Source organism: Embiotoca jacksoni, unplaced genomic scaffold (genome assembly GCF_022577435.1).
Source record: "Embiotoca jacksoni isolate LCO1_2020_lvr unplaced genomic scaffold, fEmbJac1.0.p SCAF_23, whole genome shotgun sequence".
Classification (NCBI taxonomy): domain Eukaryota; kingdom Metazoa; phylum Chordata; class Actinopteri; family Embiotocidae; genus Embiotoca; species Embiotoca jacksoni.
Window position 1 is genome coordinate 126,949 of NW_027185374.1, and position 23,368 is coordinate 150,316.

The 23,368-nt window shown below is 40.8% G+C and overlaps 2 protein-coding genes across 2 annotated transcripts; one reads left to right on the top strand and one right to left on the bottom strand.

The window, feature by feature from the left end:
- The first annotated feature begins 120 nt into the window (after positions 1–120).
- On the top strand, positions 121–3,137 carry LOC138203328 (rho-related GTP-binding protein RhoB). The gene has a single exon (XM_069158084.1). The coding sequence runs from the start codon at positions 270–272 to the stop codon at positions 858–860; it is 591 nt and encodes a 196-aa protein (XP_069014185.1). The 5' UTR covers positions 121–269; the 3' UTR covers positions 861–3,137.
- A 1,232-nt stretch (positions 3,138–4,369) lies between these two features.
- On the bottom strand, positions 4,370–18,629 carry LOC138203325 (apolipoprotein B-100-like). The gene is made up of 26 exons (XM_069158077.1): positions 18,575–18,629; positions 18,196–18,234; positions 17,861–17,973; positions 17,614–17,759; positions 17,312–17,459; positions 16,740–16,892; positions 16,342–16,466; positions 16,095–16,192; positions 15,568–16,015; positions 15,339–15,453; positions 15,093–15,239; positions 14,780–14,991; positions 14,447–14,666; positions 14,050–14,223; positions 13,749–13,952; positions 13,480–13,647; positions 13,041–13,246; positions 12,629–12,793; positions 12,104–12,234; positions 11,784–11,985; positions 11,459–11,625; positions 11,169–11,344; positions 10,947–11,062; positions 10,411–10,784; positions 5,601–10,297; positions 4,370–5,488 (listed from the first exon to the last, which is right to left on the bottom strand). The coding sequence occupies exons 1-26, from the start codon at positions 18,627–18,629 to the stop codon at positions 4,370–4,372; spliced, it is 9,918 nt and encodes a 3,305-aa protein (XP_069014178.1).
- Positions 18,630–23,368: the final 4,739 nt, after the last annotated feature.

Here is a 23,368-nt window from a genome sequence, read left to right on the forward strand (position 1 = left end):
ATAAGGAAACCCGATGAGATCCAATCACCTCTTCCTTTACAAACTGTGATCTCATCTCCCTATTTCCGATTGGATTGCTATATTTAGGAAACCACCCTGCGCTTTATAAAGAGATCGCAGTGGTTCCTGGTAAAGGTTCTGGAGTTGTTGGAGGGGTTCGGCTTGTCGGACAAGTATGTCCAGTGTCATTGAGCGTATAAAAGCAAAGGGAGAGGACACATCTTTGTTTTGGATGTAACATTTGAAGGAGCGATAGAGGAAAGGCAGGAATGGCAGACATACGGAAGAAACTTGTCGTGGTGGGGGACGGCGCATGTGGAAAAACATGTCTCCTGATTGTGTTCAGCAAAGACGAGTTTCCTGAGGTGTACGTCCCGACTGTTTTTGAGACATACGTGGCGGATATCGAAGTGGAAAACAAGCAAGTCCAGCTCGCTTTGTGGGACACAGCTGGACAGGAGGACTACGACCGGCTGCGCCCACTCTCCTACCCGGACACCGATGTCATTCTCATGTGCTTCTCCGTGGACAGCCCCGACTCGTTGGAAAACATCCCCGAGAAGTGGGTCCCTGAAGTGAAGCACTTTTGCCCGAATGTGCCCATCATATTAGTGGCCAACAAGAAAGATCTGCGCAACGACGAGAACGTAAAGAACGAGTTGTCTCGGTTAAAGCTGGAGCCGGTGAAAGCAGAGGATGGCCGGGCCATGGCCATGCGCATTGGCGCATATGACTATCTGGAGTGCTCTGCTAAAACCAAGGATGGCATCTGGGAAGTATTCGAAACGGCAACACGGGCAGCTTTGCAAAAACGAACAACACCATCAGGTGGTTGTCTCAAATGCTGTGTTTTGATGTGAACTGACTTGTCTGCAGGGCCGTGACGCACAGACAGGATGCTTCCTCCGCCTGGGACAGTGTCTGGACATGTGTGGGCAGTGACCACAGTGTGGACACTCCCTAGTAACCATGGTTGCTTGAACCTAAACCAAAACGAATGACTGCAAATACGTTTTCAACGCACTCGAATATCATCTGATATCGACGTGTGTGTGAAATGCTCCGGTTACAGCATGTTCTTTGTGGGTCACATGATGCCAGTCTGACTGCTGGTGGAGGGGTAAAAAGGACACATTTCACTGGGCGACTTTTTGCCCCCTCTCACGTTGACACGGCCTTTCCACAGGCCTGCTTGCCAGCCAAAATTTAAATTGCTCATATTTTTTACGTGTAAAAGTGTTTGTGTGGGCCACTGCCTTAGTGCCGAGGTTGTACTTTGTAATAAGCAAAGCAGAAAAATTGCACTGTTATTTATGTCCACTTTGTAACATGACTGTATCAAGTTTGTGAAATTGCACAGCATCTGGACACTATAGTTATTCACAGAAGGTTTTATAAAGCTGCAAGTCAATGCTCACAGTGTTCTGTACTCGTGATGTTTTACGCCATTTCTGACTAGACAAAGCTTAGCTTATGTTTACAGTTAATGAAATCAGTTGCCTCAGGTTTGTCTATTAGAACCACATTCAAAAAGTTATTTTTTGAGTCCGCAGTATTAAATGCCTGATTTTTTTTTCTTTAGTTGGCATGTAACGGGCCAAATGTTATCCCGGGTTTAGGAGACTACACATGGGCCGGTCTTGAAAAGGGCTAACCATATTGTTGAGTGTAGGTTTTCAAGTTATCAGGTAGACAGTACTCGGTTAAATTGGACATTCACTGTGGGTTTTTTTTAAATTTTGCTGAGCATGCTTTTACCCCATGTTTTATACTTAGCTGTGGCCACATTGAATAGTTCATACAAAGATTTTGTGAACTGTAAGGAAGAAGTACAGCTAGACAACAACTTTTCCTTACAGCTGACCTGAACCAAATCATTTGAAGAACACACAGTTCAGGCTACGTCTGGCTGACGCAGCTCAAAGACTTGGATGACCTGCTGGACATTTTATGTTTAGCTACAGCTTCATTTCCAGTTATGTGGGTGATGTTTCAAAGAGAAGATTAAGCATGTGAGATGGTTTGGCATGTGAGTGCTTTGCTCAGTCAAGCGTGTTTTTTTTCTTCAAAAAGGGTCATGAAACTATTGCTTATGAGCCAATAGCACACGCTCATATAGGATTAAGCCATCTAATGGCAATTAAAAACTTCAGTGGAAGTTAATCATGCTATGTTATTATCAGCACAGTCTTGTGATAAGTACATAAACTTAAAAAAAGGGGTTCCCTTTGAAATACTAGAAAAAACAAATGTGAAGTAGTAATGATTTCTGTTCAAAACAAAAGTTAAACCGGATTAGTTGAGAAACACATGAAATACTGATTTTCATCCTTAATGTCTTCCATTGTGACAGTGAATGTACCTCCATTTTCTTTTGTCCAAAACTTTATTGGCAACAGAAATAAATCGATTCGAATTAACTTTATACTTGCTAAATAAATTCAGCTCATGTTTGATCTGTGTCTACACAAAGTATTCTGTAACTGTCCCTTTGCATGATTGTTCAGATGACACCTATGAACATCAGTTGCAGAGACTGTTGCTACACTGGGGATCCAGGGTAAAGCCCTGATTGTTCTGCTGTCTGAGTTATTCTTTTAATGTTTACTGGGAAAAAAACGAGACTGATTTAGCCTTAAACATGTCATTATTCTGCAATTCAGAAAGCAACCAAGGGCAGATACATCTGAGTTTCAAAGAGTGTTTTTTTCTTTCTTTCATAAATCCAGCCAGAGTTACGATGGCATAAAAGTCACATTCCTCCCTGCTTCTGTTGCTGGGCTTTTTGCTGACTTACAGGGCAGGAATGCATTGTGCTGGACTGGTTAATTTTCCCACAGTGGCCCCCCTCATGTGCCTCTGATTTACAGGTTATTATCCACTGATCAGACAGTGCAGTTTTCATCTTCTTTTAATTTACAAAAACACAGAAGAAAAATACTGAATTTGCCAAACTGATATGTTTGTAAGAGTTTATCATATTATGACAGTGTTCATGCAATTACACGGTACTTTGTTTGGTAGAATGGTACATTTGAAACAATGGAAATTTGAGGAGGAAAAACAATACAGAATGTAAGGGAACAAATGGAACTGTTCTGGGAAAGTCAATAAAAAAGTCAATGTGTGTCACCATCTCCACTTTTCCATTGTTTTGCCTCGTTTTCCTCCAACTAAAGATAGATCATTATCATTCTGTTGCAGCTACCACTATTTCCAGCATATTGGAAAGAAACATCATCCGTTGGCCATTATTACAACTGGTGTGGTATATTTTGTGAATTCATTGCATCAGTTATTTTGTTCATCTTGTAGCATTTTCTTTTGACAATAATTCACACTTATATTTTGTGCATTTTACTTTAGCAAAGTAAAAAAATAGTTCTAAGTAGCTACAACCCAGCCACCGGCAACAATAAAATACGTTAAAATAATGAATTACAGCATTAATAATTATATCCAAATTGGATACAGTATAAAGTAGTATAACAGTAATGAGAGGCCACTTCCTAATTTATATGTTTACTTTTCAAATTTTAAGTATCTGACAATCAGTTTTTTCTTATAATATTTCAATACTTTTACATACGATTGTAAATGCAAAACATATACTTGTAATGGTGATTTTATCCTGTGCACTGTTGTTTTGCATTTTTATGAGTTAATTGTTGTAGTTATGTCACCAATGCGTGTGATGACACATAGACAACAGCTTTTACTGGAAAAAGAAGAAGTCAACTATTCTAAAGGGCAAGCACATTTTAGGGCTTGGCTTTTTACTATTGTTAGCAACGTTCAAAATGGCTCTGTATCTGCACTTATTGTTTTGTGAAAAGAGAGCATGTGTGTCACAGAAACTATTTGCGTCTCATCTAAATATAGAACTGAGGATACAAATGACTAATGGGTGTATGCAAGTTGATTTTAATACCTTGGATAAAAGAATTACACAAATCTTTGAAGAATATTAAAATCTAACTACTGTGTATCACAGTACAATAGCTGAAACGTACTTTTACAAGATTGCTAAGAAATTAGGTTTTTAGAGAGTCGTGTTGAATTTGAGAAACGCACAGACATGTATGCAGTACAAACTGTATTTATTTATTTATGCCCACATAAGTTTTAAATAGTACAAGACACAAAGGGAGCAGAGCAGGTTCTGAACAACTGGGAGTCTACTGTGAAATAATAAACAAAATTACTCAATTGAAAAACGCCAGTTAGACAAGCATCATACCTGCAGAGGTCATTGTTAGCATACAGTTTTGTTGGTTGTTATGACAACAGATTCCCTATTGTCTTGTCGGTTACAAAACAGAGATAGTCCATACAAACACTGTCTTATATCTTTGTCAGCCATGGTCACTTAGTTGAATTTGGCAATGAATGGCAGAGGAATGTCAATCTCCATCTGTCTGTCACCTACTCTCACATATGGTTCAACACTTTTGCTTTTTTCCTTGAGGGTCCTTACGACATTGTTGTGGAAAGCATTAATGCGTTTTACCAGCGAATCAATCCAGGACTGGATGTCAGCTCTAAGCTGTTCAGTAGACATGTCAGCCACAATGTTCTGGAGTTTGGCTTTCACAGCATTTAGATATTCCATAACAATTCCGCGGGCCTCTTCAACCTGCTTGACAACCTCAGCCAGGACACGAGAGTTCATAGCATCATTGTATACATCAGTCACAAAGGTGGTGAGCCTGTGTACATTCTGAGATTTTAGAGTTTGGAGAAACTTCTCACTTTGGTCAGTGGTAAACTGCATGAATGCTGAGAATTTCTGAATGATATCTTCCAGCTGGATGTTTCCAAGTCTCCTCACAGTAACAATCACTTGATTCTGGATTTTCCTCAAAGCTACCAACAAGTCATCAAGGATTTCTCTTCCATTGACAATGTATTTAGAGCCAGGGAGTGTGAATTCAATGGCTTGGAAAGAATCAAGGACTGTTGCAAACATGGAAGAAAAGTACTCTGGAATCTTTTGAACGGCCTCCTCAGATACATCAGTGACAAAAGCATTACATTTCTGATAGACCTCGAGCCCAGAGAGCCTCTGCTCATAACCGGGGATCTGGAACTTGGTCTCTCTCAAGAATTTAACAACAGCATCGAGAACAATTTCAACTTTTCTTTGGTACTCTTTGAGGATCAAAATGGCCTTATCTGTGACAGTTGTCATAACATCAGAAGGATTTACAGCTGCAAGGTTGTCAACAGCCCTCCTGAAAATCAGTTTGCCCTGCTTTCTAGCCTGTTCGAAGGAACCCTCAAGGCTTCTAACATGCCTGTTGATTTTGTTGTATGTCCTGACAGCAGGATCAGACACCATTTCCACGACTGCGGGCACCTGCCTCTTCAGTCCCAGCATCACCTCGTAGGGCATCTCCATGTTCCAGGTGGTCTGAACGTTCAGCTTCTCAGAGTTCATTACAGACATCTTCAGACCCAAGATATCAATGTCTGTTGTTGGCTCAGACTGTTGAAAAGAGGAAACATCAAACAGAACCATTAATTATTTCAAAAACACAATCGACATTTAAATAAAAATCTGCATTTGTTATGAAACAGATTTTCAGATGTTCTCTTACCGGGTAGCGACCATAGAGTCTTGCTTTCACTTGTGCTGGCCGCTTAGTCTGTGTCTGAACTGCGATGAGTCCTGCAGCTGGAGTGGACATTGAGACAACAAGGCCTTCCTCGGGATTTCCAGTGATCTCCTGGTTGATTTCCATGGTCATCTGAGGTAGATTGACCTTTGCTGAATTGGTGATGGAGATATCTACATTTTCAAAAGTTACGAAGATGGTGCTCTCGTGGTTTGCCTTCAGCATTGAGTGCTGTCCAGACAGGACAGAGACCATTTTAAATCCACCCACTTTGTTGACATTGGTGCTGCCCCCAATCTTTCCATTCAGGATCTCAAATTCAGAGGATGAGAGAGCATCGAGTTTGATGCTGATGCTTTCCTGGTTGAGGATGCTGGCGTCAGTTTTGAGTGTGATCATTGCTGTTTTCATGGAGAACTCATAGGTCAAATCACCCATCACTGGGATCTTGATGTTCTGAATTCGGGGCAGAGACATTTCTGGAAGAACCACCTTGACGAAGCCAGGTCGATAAGACAGAGAGGGCATTGTGATGACAGTGAAATCAGGCAGGGGAACTGTGAATGTAGACATCTCAACGTTCATCACCGGAACTCTGTAGGCAGGGACTGTAATGGTTTTAGGCAAGTCATTGCTGTACTTTTCATACTCTGCCTTTGCTTTGTCATAAGATGAAGCGAGGATGGTAGCAGCCCAATCCATGCTGTTGACCACTTTCTTATCCAGTGCATTGATGTTGGTGTTGATGGCATCGATGACTGGAGCCACATTGATGTCAATGGTGATCATCTCAGGGTTCTTAACGTACTTCATCTTGGAGTTAAAGTCCAGCGTCTGCTGAGTTGTGGTCAGGAGGTAGCCCAAGCCAGTGTCTTCCCACAGTGAGAAGTCATTCACTCTTGGTGTCCTTATACCAACAAATGGCACACGTAATTCAGGAATGGTGATAGGGTCCTTCAGCACATCAAGATTTGCCTCTCCATTGATCTGGCAATACATGTTAATTTCTCTGTCACCATTGTCCATGGTGATGTAATGGGAGTATTTGTACTGGTTGAATCTTGCCAGACCTGTCCAGCTAGCTTGCTGTACTTCAAAGTTCAGGGTAAAAGCGATGTCATTCTGGAGATCCATCTTTCCAGACAGCCTGAATGGAAGGGAAACCTTGGCATTTCCCTTGTTCTTGGTATCGAACATAAGCTCTTGAGGACTGACCAAAGCAAGGACAGAGGTTGAGAGAGTTCCCTCAACCTGACCAACCAGCTCTGCATTGTGAGAGGCAGTAAAATCAATCTTCAGGTCTTCAAGCTTAGCCTGGAACTTGAGCTCTGCAACGCTGTCCTTCATGAAAGGTGTCTCTGTCTCAGCCTTGGCATTGATAATTACGTGGCGGAAAATGCAAATATCAGCAACAACATTTTGATTCGTTTTCAAGTGGCTGGTGTTTGTTTCTCCAGCGAAGGTCACCCGGGTTGTGTGGAGATCCATGACCACCTCCATTTCACTCTTGTGGGTTGCCTCATCTGAGAAGTCCTGGACTGCATATTTTCCACTGGCCAGATTGTTAATGGTCAGACGGGCAGTGCTCGCTTCAAGCAGGAAAACTGTCTTTTGATTCATCAATGTTTCGCTGAAGATGTTCAGGGGTGGCATGTTGAGGTCATGTTTGTAGCTAGTCTCCACTGTGGCAGAAACTCCATTTTCAATGGCAAATAATGCGTTATTGACAAGCTCAGCAACATAGAGCTCAGTTGTGGCTTTTGCAGTACTTTCAGCAGAGGCTTGAGCTGACAGGCCATAGAAATGTATTGTTCCCTTGTGGTCAAGTGTGAAACATGACTGATCAACCTTGATGTTCTCGGAGATGGACAGACGACTCATCTCGGGGGCAGCAAAATGTGCACTGGCATCCATGGTGAAGTCAAGGACTCTCAAAGTAGAGGAAGCCTGTGAGTTGAGGTTCATTTTGAATTCTGGTGTGAGTGATGTAGTTGTGGTGTTCTCCAGATCAGCAGTGGTCCTGAGTTTGTAATGAGGTGATGTAACTCTGAACTCTCCATAAAGTTTTCCAAAGCAGGGAATCTTGCTCATATCTGCCACTTTCTCTTTCAACTCCATAGTGAAGGTGTCATAATCAAAAGATCTAATTTTCTGGACCAGTCTCACGAAATAGTCACTCATATCATTAATCAGCTGTTTGAGGTCAAAGGAATGCAGCTCATTCACAAGCTCCTGCACCGGTACCATCACCTTTTTCAGCACAGGCTGGATGTTAATTGACCTGAGAGCGTTGAATGCAGACTGGATCTTTTCCCTGACCTGATACTGCTTCATAATTTTAACAGCCTCATCCATGATGGTTCCAATCATTTTTTCAACCTCATAGCTGGAGAGAATCTCTTCTATCTTGGCATAAATTACATTGAACTTGTTAGAAATGTTATTTTTCTTGATCCAAGCCATTATAGTGTCCTTGATAGATTTCAGCAGATTCATGACTTTGTCAGTTGGGAACTTGGCTGTCAGGTTGGTGATGTAATTTTCCATAGAGTTGATAAACTTTCTCACATCCTGAACAAAGAGGTTGAAGTCAAAGTTGTCAATGACCTCCTTCAATTCAGCCACTTTGCTCTGAAACTTGGCACTGATCTCATACCTAGTGTTGATGTCTTTCAGCATCTCAATGCTGTTGTCCATCAGGCTCATCATTGTGGTCTTCATATTTTCAATGACTGCGGGCAGATGCTCAATGAATGGGATCTGGATGAAGTGGCTGTCGCTGTTCTTGTCATATTTCACAAATCCAGAGATGGCGTAATCTTGACTCTCCTCACTGAAAAGGGGAGTTGAGACTGCTCCTGTCATATCAATACCCATTCTTTCAGCATTGTTAAAGGCACTCATTTCGTGATCAAAAGTGTGCTCGTTCATTTGAGATGTCATCTTCAGTGTGACACTCTGTTCTTGGAAGCCCACCAGGCTGTTGAACTTGGTGTCCATGTTGGTCTTGATGGTGGGCCTGCCTTCCAGGTCATGGGTGGTTGAGGCTCTGTACTCAAAGGATTGTGTGAACAGCATGGGTTCTGCTTTCAGGAGGAATTTGCTGTACATCTCACCGCTCTGCTGTCCATACAGGTACATGGCACCATTTGAGTTGAAAATGGCATTGATATTCAGAATGAAGGGAGCGGCAACAGTTTTGACTGTGCTGTCCAGACGGAGAGATGGTGAGTTGAAGTTGGCCACATTGTTGAACTTAATGGTCAGACCATCAACCTCCATATCGGTGGTATGTGTCATCTGAGATCCCAGGAGTTTACCGTTGGTATTACACTTTGCAGAGAGGACCATGCCAACAAACTTGATTTCGTAAGCGTGCTTGAGCTCTTCCTCTGAGAAAACTCCCATCATGGTTCCAGCCAGCTCCATGTTGTAGGGCTCTGCCTTGAACTGGGCATCATTCACAAAGTTAATGTCCATGATCTTCAGGTCGTTCTTCACGATAACTGAGGCAGTAAAATGCTCCATGTTGACTGAGACATCATGCATGTAGGAGTTTCTTCGGTCAAGGACGTTGTCAGTCTTGGACTGGAGGGTAAAAGATCTCAGTGTCAGAGACAGTGAATGGGCATTTTCTGTTCTCATCTCATTGAAGGATCCAACCATGCTGTTGGAGAGGATCAGGCCATCTTCGTTCAGTCTGAGGTTCACTCTGTTCAAGCTGTTGATGTCAAAGAGGTTACCCTTAAAGACGCTGTTCAGATAGACTTCAGTGCTTGCAATTTTCCCCTCAACATTGAGCTCAGCCTTGTTGTCTTTAATGGCTGCCTTTGTTGTGAGAGACATGGTGGTACCAGATGTGTCAACTCCACCGTGGAAAACATTCTCAAATGTCAGTGGGCTGTGCTGAGCAGTTGTTGTGCAGCTGGTGGTCAGGCCATTCATGTTCAGGGCAAAGGTTGCCTTGTGAGAGGCAAGGCTTGAGAAGATGTTCATGGAGGCATCAGCATTGATCTCCAAGCCAGAGGGGTTCAGGGACCCAGTAAGCAAAGAGTAGGCGCGGTTCTCAGTATCATCGGCCTGATTCTCGATCCTGACGCTGGCCTGTCCCGCAGAGGAAGAGAACTCCATCTGGTTACGAAGCATTCTCTTATCGGCCTTGGTCACAGAATCGGACAGGATGGAAAGCTTGACATCCTTGTAGCCAAGGTTAATTTTGGTGGTGTGCTTGATGGGGTCGCTGTTCATGTTGGTGTTAGATTCAAACAGAAGTTCTTCATTTGCATAAGACGCCTTCATCTTGTTTGCAACCTTCAGGATGTCAGAGTTCATCCTCAGTGTGCTCTCCATTTTTGCTTCTTTCTTCGCTGGCTCAACAGAGAAGGTGTGGAGATAGGTGGTGCTGGCAGTCATGGGTCCAATGGACACACTTCCATCTGTGTTAAGATCTCCAAAAAGCATGCTGGAGTCAAGGGTGAACTGGGTGGTAATGGTCAGAGAAGTATCAAGGCCCGCGGGGGCGACAGCATACACGTTGTAGCGCCCTGTTGTTAGCACACTGTCTGTGAGAGCAATGGTTTCCAGCACACTAAAACCTGAGTTGATGAGCTTGTGTTTCATGGAACCATCGAGGGTGAATTCCATAGTTTTGTCTGCTGTGTCAGTGATCTTTGAAGCTCCTTTAAAACAGACAAATCAGTAAAATAACAATTAGTATCAACTCATATGCAGCTTCTGTTGCGTTAAATAACAAATGTGTTGTATGAATGTTAAAGAATAGAAAATAAATTACCCTCTGCTGAGAAGGAGAGAAGTTGGATTGGACTGTCAGCCATGACATTGAACTTGGCCAAGTAGTTAGGAGAATCTGCAGTGTTGTTACCAGCAGACATGGTTGCCTCCCAATTGTAATAGTTGCTGTTGACCTTGGCAGACACTTCCACCATTCCCATCAGAGGCAGGGAGAGGTCATATTCAGAGGGGATGGTGAAGGTTGGGATTTGGATGTCCCGTGGGGCCAACTCCATGTCCATCTGAGGCATGGAAATGCGTGGGGAGGTGACCATTGAAGGAATCCATAGCTCCTCAGATGATTTGCCTCCAAGAGGCAGAGGGACACTGATTGTCAGACGGTCCTGGTTGAACTGGTATCTGAATGTGCTTTCACTGGTGAAATGACAAAAGCAGAAAACTTGTTAAACTTCCAATATTCATTTAACCACAGACTAAATATTGGACTTATTCTATGATTTAGTCAGGATAAAGTTGAAATTTTCTTGTAATAATAATAATTATATAGATGCTAATTCAAATGTGTGTTTCACTCACAGGTTCATGAACAGGTTTTTTGGCATTGATGGCATTTCGATCTTTGCTAGATTATTCCTCAGGTTCTCAATACAGGGACCATCAGCTGGGATCTTGTCCATCCAGATATTGCCGGCCTGATAAAGAAACACAACATTTCTCGTGCTATAGTCTGACAAAACTAGAAATTAAGAATTAAATCAGTGTCTGCTAAAATAATTGTAGTAATCATTTTTTTTTCACCTCAATTCCCTTGTTGACGATGTGACGTAGTTTCATGTCAGTGTTGATAACCTGCTGGTCCATAACATCCTCTGTAAACTGCCTGAGCCAGGCCTGGAGGGCTTCAATGTAACGCAGGGGCACCTCAGTATCAGCATTCATGTTGGACATCACCTGAACCTCAACCTGCTCTTTATCTGGAATACAAAAGATTTAGCATTTTAATTTTATATTTGAGAAAGTGTTGGGAAAAATACCAAAAATGATCAATCTTTCAAATTCAGTATCACCATTGTTTTTAACAGACGTACCATATTTAAAGGTGACTGCCTGGATGGAGGAGGTCTCTGGGAGCTTGACATCACTTCTGATGGTGAGTCCCTCAGCGCTGCTCATGGTTGCAGTGACGGCGGCATCAGTCCTGAGAGAGGGGACTAACAGCTGAAGCTGCAGCATGCCATCAGTCTTCGCCTGAAGCCTGTGATTAATAAAAAAAGAGAAGTTAATGTCTGTGTGGAAAAACATTTGCATTAAGACTGTTAAATGTGGACATTAGTGGAAGTACACTACGTAAGTTAAACTAAATGACATCTTTTGTTGAAGTGTTTGAACAAAGATATTGCTGAGTTTACTCACTTGGCACGGGCAGTCAGAGAGAGCTGGGGCACGTTCTTGTTGGAGATCTCGAAGGTGATGGATTTGCCTTTGGTGCTGCTGTCGGTCATGCCAACCTTCACGCCCGCCTCAACATCAAAGTCAGGTATCTGGACTTGAGTGGTGAAAACATTCCTGTTCCTGTTGTAGTTCATGGTGGCTGTAGCCTCGGTGGGCTGAGCGCCTAAAATCACAGAGTTAGAGTAAGTATAGCTTCATCACTAAAAAGAAAAACAAGAAAGAAGGAAAAGAAGGAAATTCTTCATATAATAATGTATTTTTCTCAAATACGACGCTCATACCTTCAGCTTTCAGGGTCATCTTCAAGGAGTCAACCTTCTGGCGGCCGTCTTTTCCTTCGCTAAGGAGTTCATAGGCGATGGTGGCGGTGTACTCAGAGACCTCTTTAGTTGGCTTGATGTCAACAGCAAACCTAGGGTGACAAGAAAAAAGCTCTCTCAGTTTTCAAACAAATTTTCGATCATATTTGACTGCACTCTCTTGTATATCAGTACGTGTATGCATATAAATCCAACTAATAATAACACCTCAGATTTTTCTGAATTTTTCCTTCCTCCCCTACTTGGCCTGTTGTCAAAAATGTGTTACTCCTCAACGTTCAAAGTGAGGTGGATGACAGTGTTCACATCTTTATTTAACCCATCTACTTTTCAACTCTACTTGACCACATTCTCTGTCAAACTGAAATATGTCACATTATATGAGTGAGGCACCATTATTACAGTTCCTTTTGGGTTTAACAATGTGATCAGCTGTAATCAGCTATATAATAATACTGAAAAAATAAACTTCAAACTACAACTTACACAGTCTGTCCATTCAGGGGGAAGTAAGGAGACCTGTCACGGGTGTCAGCACGAAGGAATTCGGTGCAGTATTTGACTCCAGAGAAGAGAGGGCCGCAGTTCACATCACCTGTTGTGTGTGGGATCATTGTGGCCTTTCCAGCACCCATAATCGCCACCATGTTGCTATTTCAAAGAAGAAAAGCAAACATTTTTTAGATTTCTAATAACTTTTTTTGAAGAACACGTGTGATGCAACATGGTACCAAATGTTAAAACGGTATCACTAAAGTCCTTACAAGTGGCTTTTAAAATCTTTTTTTTTGAACATTAATTAAACACATTAAAAAACAAAGACTAGCATTTTCTATCTATTGCTAAAACTTACAATATTTAATCTATTATATGTAAGATGCTTTATGATATTTGTTACCTGATTCTGAAGAGCTTTGTGGTGCCCTGTGGAGCAGGGATGGAAAGCTTGACCTGGTTCTGCTCCATGGTGATCTTGGCATTGAGAGCGCTCTCATGGTACATGTTGGTGTGCATCTCAACACCAGAGGCAACAAATTCAGGAAGACTGACTCCCATCTTTGTCACAAACTCAACTGCAACAGAGGGCATGAACACCAGCTCTTTCTGTGAACACAAACAAATCACATTGAAATTTAATAGGATGCAGCTTTGAAAACATATAAAATAACAACCTTTACAATATCACAAACTTATAATAATTACAATTTTTTACTTACTAACAGTTGACGGGAATTTAAACATTTACTCAGTAGCAATTCAACACTAAAAATAGCAGTTCGTTTTCTTTTTTTGATAGATCAATAAGGAAAGATTGAGGACAAAGATGGAAAGTTTACCATGTTTGGAGTCATGCGAAGGCCTCCCTTTGCACCAGGAGTGAAGGTACCAGACAGAGCAAATGTCAGAGGCAAGCCAGATGCTGTTGGCATCATGAATTTGTTGTCCATGAAGATGTAATGAGCAAACATCTCGTTGTCAGCGCCAGACATAAGGTTAGCAATGCCCTGTCAGAGAGAATCAACCATGTTATTACTCTCTTGCTGTGGTAAAGAAAAAGAGCTAGACAGTCGTTATTTTAAAGGCTAAAAGGAAGACAAAACGGTACCATTCTGGGAAGGATGTTCAGGATAATATCTGCGTACATCATGGCATTGTCAGCCATAAACTTCAGGTCGCTGTTCTTGATGTAGCCAAGCTCAACTCCCATGATCTTCAGGTAGGCCATGGCCTCAGGGGTCTCTTGACTCTGCAGATCTTTAACCAGCTTGTTGAAGTTGCGAACAATTTCCTTCACAAGATTTTCAGGGACCTAAGGAAAGAGTCATAGTATTAGTTACGATGGCATCAGTGGAAATGTTAAAAACAACTCAGATTGTTTAAAAGAAACAACGACACACAAGATATACCTTTTTTTCTCCAGATTTCAGTGGAGCAACCCATTTCTCCAGAACTTCTCTGACCTTGGGTGGCATCTGGTCTTCAGCCAAGTAGAGAGCCTTAGACACAGTGTCAGGGAAGAAGCCGTTCTTTCCAAACAAAGCTTCAATGGTTGGCTCAAAGCCCTTTCCTTCCATGCCAAACTAAGAAACAAAACAACAACAACAATTAGATCCCAAACCAGTGCAGGTTTAGTTTGTTAAAGGCCAAAAAACATTATTTTACAAATGTATTTTAGCTCTGATAAGTCGCAGATGGATAAGATGTAGGAACACAGCAAATGATATAAAGAACAATGCATGTAATGTGTTTCTGGGGATACGTAAGAATAAATAATTTAATATTATGACCTCCAGTATTACATACCTCCCAAATATCCATGCTGTAACCAAAAACTTCCAGGGTAGTTTCCAGCAGGGCCTCTCTTGGCAACTGGCTACTCGGATCAAAAATGACGTTGCCCTGTATGTTGGCCAGTGAGTTCTCATATGCCATGCCCAGCTTGTAGTTGCGGGACTTGGTGGTGTAGTCGCTGTGTGTGGCAACATCAGTGTCCTCCAGAGCAGCCATTATTTTCTTACCAAGCCTGATGTAAAGAGTAAATGATAAAACAGTTAAGGTATAATGTAAACAGATGGGTCCTCAAATCCTCACAGTATTTCCAATTAAGCATTAAGTCCAAAGATGCTCCATTCTTACTTTTGGGTCTCTGAATCAGTTGAGGAAATGATGTTGTAGATGTGGGAGGTCACAAAAGACTTGATCTGCACGTTCTGCTCCTGCTTAAGCAGCTTCTTCACCATCTCAATGTCACTGTCCTGAGGAGTCCTCATCAGAATCAGGTAAGCTGCCAGGCGCTTCTGCACGGCACCCTTGGGGTACTGGCAGACCCTCTGGAGATTGGAGCGAATCTGGACAGAAAAACAATGATTTCATCTTCAGTTTTCACTGTATTCCCACTGTTTTATATTGAAACTAGGATAATGTTCATATGGAAGGTGATGTTAGTTACCTCATCTGTCACAGACATGCGTCTGAAAGCCTGGATGGCAGCCAGCTGCACAGACAAAGTGGTTGCAGGCTGTCTCATGCACTTCAGCAAGGTGGTCGTAATAGCAAGGTCAGCAGCCTCAATTGCCTCTCCCATGTTACCAATAACCTGCATGGAATAGTAAGGAAAGTCAGGTAAATCATGGAAATGGAATTTGCAACAGAAAGTTTAATATTAAGAGGTGTATGTTCACGGCCGGTTACCTACCCTCAGGGTCAGGAAGGTCAGTTCTTTTTCTCCGGCACAGTCTGCACCCAGAAGGGAAGACATGAACTCGTAGACAGCAGTGATCTCTGGGGTGAGTCCCTCGGCCTTGTACAATCTACAGACAAAGATAGACATTGGGGATTAGATGCTAATTTCCAGCAGGAAACCACCACTCACTGCTCTTTAGATTTCTTCAGATTTAAAAAAGATGATGCGTGAGCTCACTTACCTCCTAACTGCATTGCTCAGGGCATACATGATGGGTTTGCTCTGTTTGTACTGAGCCATTGCCAGCAAGTCACTCACTATGAGGCGGGAGGGGTTTGGCAGCAGTCCCAGGGCGTAGACAACGGCATCAACCTCAAGAGCATCATCATTAAAGGTCCTCAGAACCTTCAGGATGGCGCTGGTGCATTCTTGGGTACCACACTGAGCCAGTGCCTGAAATGTCAGAGGGGTGGAAATGTCCATCATCTCCTCAGTAGCAGAAGCCAGGATGTCAGCCTTCAGGCCGCGCAGCTCGAACACCAGCCCGCGGAAGAGGCCGGCGCGATGCTCGCCCTCAGTGGTCTGCGACAAAGTGTTCAGCTTCTGCATGAGAGTGATGACAGAGTCCTTGGTCTGCACAAAGGACTTCTCTTCAGCAACATCCATGGGCAGGGAGTTGATGTTCTCATCTACACAGAATTACAGCACAAACAATTAGAAAATGATAGGACAAAGTGAATATATTTTTTTTTATCATATCCTAAAAACGGAAAAACTCACTGTGGTCGAAGATTCTGTCGTTGATCTTGGCAGTCTCCATCAGAGTCACAGTCTGCTTCACCACAGCAGTGATTCCATACGTATTCCTTGTTGCAGAAAAGAAGAGCAAAATCCCAAAGTATTAATGTTAAATTTCACAGAATTAAATGTTCATATCAGGCACAAAATTATTCAAACACACATATCGAAAGTTTAAATGCTTTTTGGAGGCATGTACGAGTGAAAAAAAACGTACTCCCGGGAGAGAGGCAGGAAAATGTGTTTCTCTGTGCAGGTTCCACGGGTCATGTGCTTCTTCTGGTTGTCAAACTTGTAGTTACAGGTCTGAGTGCTGCTGATCATCTTGGACAGAGGGTAGTTCTGACAGTAGAAAGACAACAAGACGACATTCGTGTTTTATCAGATGATTTTATCACACGATGAAGAAAATCAGAGTCCTGGAAAACAGTTTATAATACATTTTAAATAGGAGAGTTTATTTTCTGGTTTATACCATTAAAATATAACTCCTTATATATGATATGGCTGCACTGAGTAGGTGCCTTTTAAAATTTTATCAAAGCTGATTGTCTTCCAGTGCGGAGTGGGTGTTGACATTTTGTGATGATGATAAGCTGTTGCTTGAGCTCTTACCATGCCAGAGATGAGGGCCAGAGGACTGGTGTTCTGCCTCCTGGCAAAGAACCAGTCACATCTGGACAGATCCCGGTTGACAGTCACATCAGTAGCAATGTCCTCTCTGGAGTTGACGGTGTAGTCGGTGGAGCACACTCCATGCACGGTGGGCTGAAAATGATTCGAGGTTTCATCAATACTGAGGATGTTCAAACAATTCAAAAAACAAAGTTACGCAAGTTGGAGTTGTGAATGTGCTTTCTGTCCTTTAACTTATCTCCTTCAATCAGATAATCAATGAACTTGAAAGATTACTTCATTATGGACCAGGTGATGCCAATACCAAGATAAACTTATCTAGGACTTTGACCTTCAGCTAAAGATTGTCATTGTGCGAACATAATGTTACAGGAGTGTATTTATCACCTGTGACCGGGGCAGCTTATCTGTTAATTGTGCAACTTTTTTTTTTTTTTATCTTTACCAGACTTTACACCACAAACAGATTGGCCTGAATAAATTGGTAACTACAAACTGACAAAAATATCGAACAAAGAATGAATAAAACTATAAACAGGATAATGAGGTACCATTTCTTTGTTCCTCTCCTCTTCCAGCACAGGCACCATGAGAGCAGAGACGATTCCCTTCTTGATGTTCAGGATGTTGAGAGGCTCGTCATCCTCAGGGTAGAGCTTTACATCAGTCTGTCCTTTAATTACGATCTTCAGAGGGTTTCTGTGGACGTGGACAGATCATCATTTATAACCTGCCACGTAGCTCATGCTCTCGTTTTATTTCCTGAATTTTTGTGCTCAGTTTTCAAACTAAACAATAAACAATGAACAAAATGATTAAAAATCGTCCCTGGAAAAACAACAACATGACTTACTTCGCCATGGCAGCTCTGAAAGCCTCAGCTCCAGCAGCAGGACGATACATTGGGTTCAACTCTTCATCCGTGCCAAAGATCTCGCTCAAAGAGCACTCTGTTGTGCGGAGGATGAGGCTACAGGTCTGGGGCACATCAATCTCAACCTGTGCAGCAGATAAAACATGCGTGTTGGTACTTCTGCTCTATATTCAGAGTCATGAGAGTATTGCTTTTCCAGTAATGCTTCAGGGGCTGAGAGACATACTTTGCAGGAGACTTTGGGGCCGCTCTTATCAACCGAAGCTCCATTCACACCGTTAAAGGTCTCGGCTTCATAGTTGTACACAAATCGTCGGAAGTTCTTGTATCGTTTGGCCACTAGAAAGTATTTAAACCACCAGTTAGAACACTTTAATGTTAATGTTTTATACACAGTACATGTTTTTATGTAATAAAAGCTAAAATATGACAGGTAAGATTATCAGTGAGGATTCAAAGGTTGCTCTTTTTGTTTTGTAATTTCAAGTTAAATCACATTTTATAAAATGTCTACAGTAATTCATAGAATAATGCCAACAAATGATTTAAAAAGAAACTCACAAAAGCAAACTGGAGATTGTTCCTCAACCACATCTTGCTCTGTAAAGGAAGAAAAAAAGTTATAAAAAGCAAACATGAGCTGCTCTTAAAATTAATTGAAAACAATTAAACACTTAAATTACATAACTCAGTATTTACAAGTATAACCCATAGTTCATGTTTATAATGTACTATTTTAGTTGAAAAAAGGCACAAGTATCAAATACTGCAGTAATGAGTTTGTCCATCACAAAAGTCTCCCATCTTACAGGAAATTGTCAACTCTTTTTAAATACTAGGAACAAACATCCACTAACTTTTTTTCTTAAATAGATTTGTACACAAAATACAAAATTGTCTTCAAATTCTATTACCTTCAAAATAAAACCATAATACTTACGGGCTAGTGAGGGCGTCCCCAGAAGCAGCAAAAGGCAGAGCTTGGCTCCCAACATGATGGGCTTAGCTCCTGGTAGCCTTACGGTAAGGAGAGTCTTCCTCTTTCTGTGAAGACTAAATCTTTGGCTTTCGTCTCAGTGCTTTTATAGCTCTCCAGTCTTACTGTATGTAATTACTGGGACTTGCAAATGTGTTGCCCTAGTTCCAAAGTCTGAGCAGTCCCTGTGGCAGGCCAAAGGTAAAAAGACTTGTCTGTCAGCACTGGGTGGGGGTGGTCAGTGTAATTAAGTTAAATGATTCATGTTTTATCATTTGGGGCTTTGGTTTAGCCTGAACTCATTACTGGAGAATGACAAAATTAATATGTGAAGGTTTTTTGTTAAAAAAAAATTACATGTACAGATAAAGATCTGGCAAAAACATTTTCCAATCAGATCAATGTCATATAATAACTAATATATCACCAATCACTAACTTTGATTGCTTGTTAGTTTTGCTCAAAGGGCAGCATACAAATAAACTAATTTAGCAGTATCAGGGACTTTTTCGACCGTGATTTTAGTTGTGCGTCATTCTGTCTTTCATTGTAACTTAACTAAAGTCTTCAAGTCACTTGATATAATTTTAACTGTTTCTCAGTTGTAATTTCACATTGAAAATCATTGTTCAACAAATCCAAAAAAAACATACATGAAGGCCTTTTACAGACACTTAAGTTAACCTTTGCCCCATGACTGCCAAACAATATGGACCATATGAACACAAAATCAAAACCTGAGTCACCTGCTGCTTTTGTGCTGCTACTTGGAGCGGGATATCAGCACATATTAGAGCTCGTCTTAAAGCTTCAGGTCTTTTATGACATGCACACACACTGTATGTGTTTTAGGCCAATATAAAGAAATAGTGCGCATAAGCAATATAAAAGGGCTGAATACGAATATGAATACATCTGGACAGACAGGGCTCAATGGATCACCTGAATGGAGTATTCATTAGTGTTACAGCTGTGCTTTTCCTGCTATGACAAGACAAAATGTCCTCAATAACCCTATTTTCAGCATACAGTGTACATTAAAAGCATTACTATATATATGCTGTATACAGACACAGTTTTTAAAAAAGGATAACAGTTTCTGTCTTTTTTATGTCACACAACGTTCTTCTTTGTCAACCCTGGCTCCTTCATTACCCACAATGCAACTCAACCTCTAACAGTTTGGTCAAAGATTTAGGTGTGCTGTGCTAGTAGCGAATAACGTCGCCTCAAACTGCTGTCCTCAAGCAAAGAAGTTAATTTCAAACGCAGTGTATTTAATGTTTCAGTCCTTTGTGCCATTGTTTAAGCTGAACATGTAAAGAAAAGCTGAAGTATTTTTTTGTATCCACTTTTAACTTTGTCTATTAATTTTTGTTAATTACAAAATTTAAGTCTCAACTCTGGTGTTTTAAGGTTCTTGGCTCACCTTTCACCTCAAAAGAGAAGTCTATGAAAGCAATGTATTCAGTGTTACAACAGAAGTGAACTCAAGATAAGTTAATCACACACAATAAGACTGTCTGATGTTGCACAAGAGTAACAGCACTGCACAGTGATTACAGTATGTACAATATATATTATTGCAATTGGAGCGAATAGCCATGATCAAAAGTAATTTCAATAAGAAAAAAAGTGGAACAATTAAAAAGGGCAATTACAAATCTGAATTTTTTTTGTGTGATGTAATATAGGTATTTGCAACATAAATCAATCAATGAGAACGGTATATACATGATCTATAATTTACTTTTAATGAATTAAATTTGTTCTATAAATATGGCAAAACAATCTACCATTAAAGGCAGTCTGTTTCTTTCAAAAACAGGCCAATTATAATTGCATTGCTTTCTCTCCAATAAAAGAAATCCAGTGTTATGATACACACAATATGGATAAATAAAAACCCCAATTTATGCCTCTTTGTCTCCTGAACATCTGGGCTCAAGTCAAAGTTCAGTCTGAGAAGCTGATCATCTGCTGAACTTCAAACACTGAGCTCACTCAGTTGTGTTGTGAAAGGAGTGAGACCTCATAAAATCAGTAGGTTTCACGTGGTGTCAGGTGGTCCTGAAAACCAATGTGGATGTGATGTTTCTTCTGATAAATATGAACCGGGGATATAGAGGATAATCAGGGAGAAATGACTGTTAAACACATTAAGAAATAAGGGTTAAGGGATAATATTAAAAAAAGCAAAGCAGTAAACAAAAATGTGACATGCAGTGTATAGTCAGCAGAAAATTGGGAATTAATATGAAACCTTTTACACAAACCTTCATACGAGTAAGTTTAGGGAGTATATTTTTTGTCTAAAACTGATTTACAAAAAAGAATCCAAAGGTCTGTTTTAGACTGATTGTGTTTTGACTGGCTGGGTTCGGACAGCTCTGGATTAGTTGGAGCCAGACCCATCATTACTTTTAAAGCACTCAGCAAAATCAGCTCACCTTCGTGACTGAGGTGATAGCGTCTTGTTGATCCAGTAGGAGTCATAACTTCTGGACTTGGCACAAAGCAAAGATAAGCAGACTGAAAAACAGAGAGTAGCAGAGAAAAGAGATAAAAACAAAAAGCATCTGCCGTCACTATACCAGATAAGAACTATTGCTGTCAAACATGACAAAATATATAAATGAATATTTGTAGATTTTCCATAGATCTACTGTACAAAACTTTTGATTTGTTATAATTTGGTACTGGTACATTTAAAAATGTAAATGTGTTTCCATATATTAGGTATATTGTAGACCCAAGTGTCCTCAATGGACACTAGATGCTAAATGAACTATATGGCTTTTTACACTGGTAATTTATGTGGTACACAAGGCTAAAGGTAACGCATACAACAACTGACAGGTTAACAAAATATTCTCAGCACTTCCCAGTAGAATTTAATACAATTCAACACCATTCAACGACTGAACATTATAACCTTCTTGTTGTAGGCTGTCTTATTGCAGAGTTGCTGAGGCTGGATTTGTATGAGTTAGGTAAACCTAATAATATGACAACTAAGCATAGTTTGAGCGCTTTACTCATGTTCAGTGTGAAAATGTATTTCGAAGAACTACATGTAGTGACAATTCCTACAGCATTTTCTGGAACAACCGACCAGGTGTAAACAACAAGTAAACTTAATATCATGAGTGCGTGTTTCAGATTTCTATTTTAATTTGGGCCATTTGTTTTAATTTAGCATTAGGGAGCTATCATGGTTGCTCACCTGGCATCTCCATCTGTCCTCTTCAGACGGTGGATGTGCAGGAGTCAATGTAAGCGCTGACATTTTTTTTTTTTTTACTTTTGAATTACTTCGACATGTTAATGTGAAGAGTTAAAGATGCAGGACTTGTATGCTACCACCAAACAACCTACGTTTAGGTGGGCTGCTTCAGCATGCTAAAACCAATGAGAGTTTTGGAAATTTTTTGTAAATGCATATCTGCTTTATGTTTTGACATTGTGAGATAACATCTTAGTGCCATTACCGTTTCACATGTTGATGTGTGTCAGCTGCCATCAGCAAATCCTAAAGTATTAGCTGAATTTCTACAGTGAGTAAAAGATTGGATACAACGACAACAGGAAAAGGTTAGTGCCATGCAGCCCTGCGTAATGCGTCACGGTATCAAAGAGTAAAACGTAGCCCACATGTACCGGTAACGTGCACCGGTTCCGAGTCTCTTTCAGCACAGAACCAGATTGGGCCTCTTGTATTGGTACATGTGGCTGCGAGCTAAAAACTTACAAGTCAAAATTCCAGGTTAGCAAGGCAAAGCCACTTTTATTTTCTCGAAATTTGGTATGAAGTGATTTTTGCACATGTGATTTAGGCTGTGGATAAAGAAAGCACAACTTAATTTAAGATTTTTCCTCAGAAAGTGCACACAACATGGCTGGGGTCATAAGAAAGAACAAATAGGCTACATTGACCTCCTGCTGATGTTAAGTGTTTTCCATTGGTGCTGTGCATGTGACCCTTTTTTTGGGGGACGTCTGAAGGAATAGATGGATAATATTTTTACTAGTTTTGCGAGAAAATCTACAACGGCAGTTATGTGTCTTTTCATTTTCCAAACCCTTAAAGCCTGATAATGTATTCACAGACATTTTGCAGCTGTAAGAACTTTACGTGTAGTCTATCCACTTCTCACCAAACCAAAACCAGATCTCTGGTCTCTTGAACTCTTCACTGCCTTCCAATATTTTTTACATTAGAAATGCCACAAATTACATAAGATTTAAAAACCCATTACACTCGCCTGTTTTACACTTTTAAGACCTAATTACTTAAATATCCACATAATTAATGTTATGAATTCTGCCTGTGTTTATTTCTCTGATGACATATGACACTGTCTGTCATGACGGGTCGTTCTACAGGCCGTGACACGATCACATTAGGACTAAATTCTGTAAGCTCAGTCCTCGTCAGGACAGGTTTAAGAACAGAGCAAATGTGTCAAAAGGCTTTTGTATGGTTTGTTGTTTAAACAAGGTGTTCACTTCGAAGTTGTCCCAATGATTTGGAAATACGTGTGTCTGGGCAGACTCACATCTTAAGTGTACAACTCAAGTGTGAAGATTTGAAATGCTTCTTGTGATAATGTTGAAAATTCATAATTTGTGCACGTGCTGTTGGTAAAAACCTGCTGCAACTTTTTAAAAAAGATAATATTTTACAAGAACCCTAATGAAGCTTGCCACATTAGTGTCAGGGAACAGTTTGAAGTCTAACAGCAGGAGATAAACTAG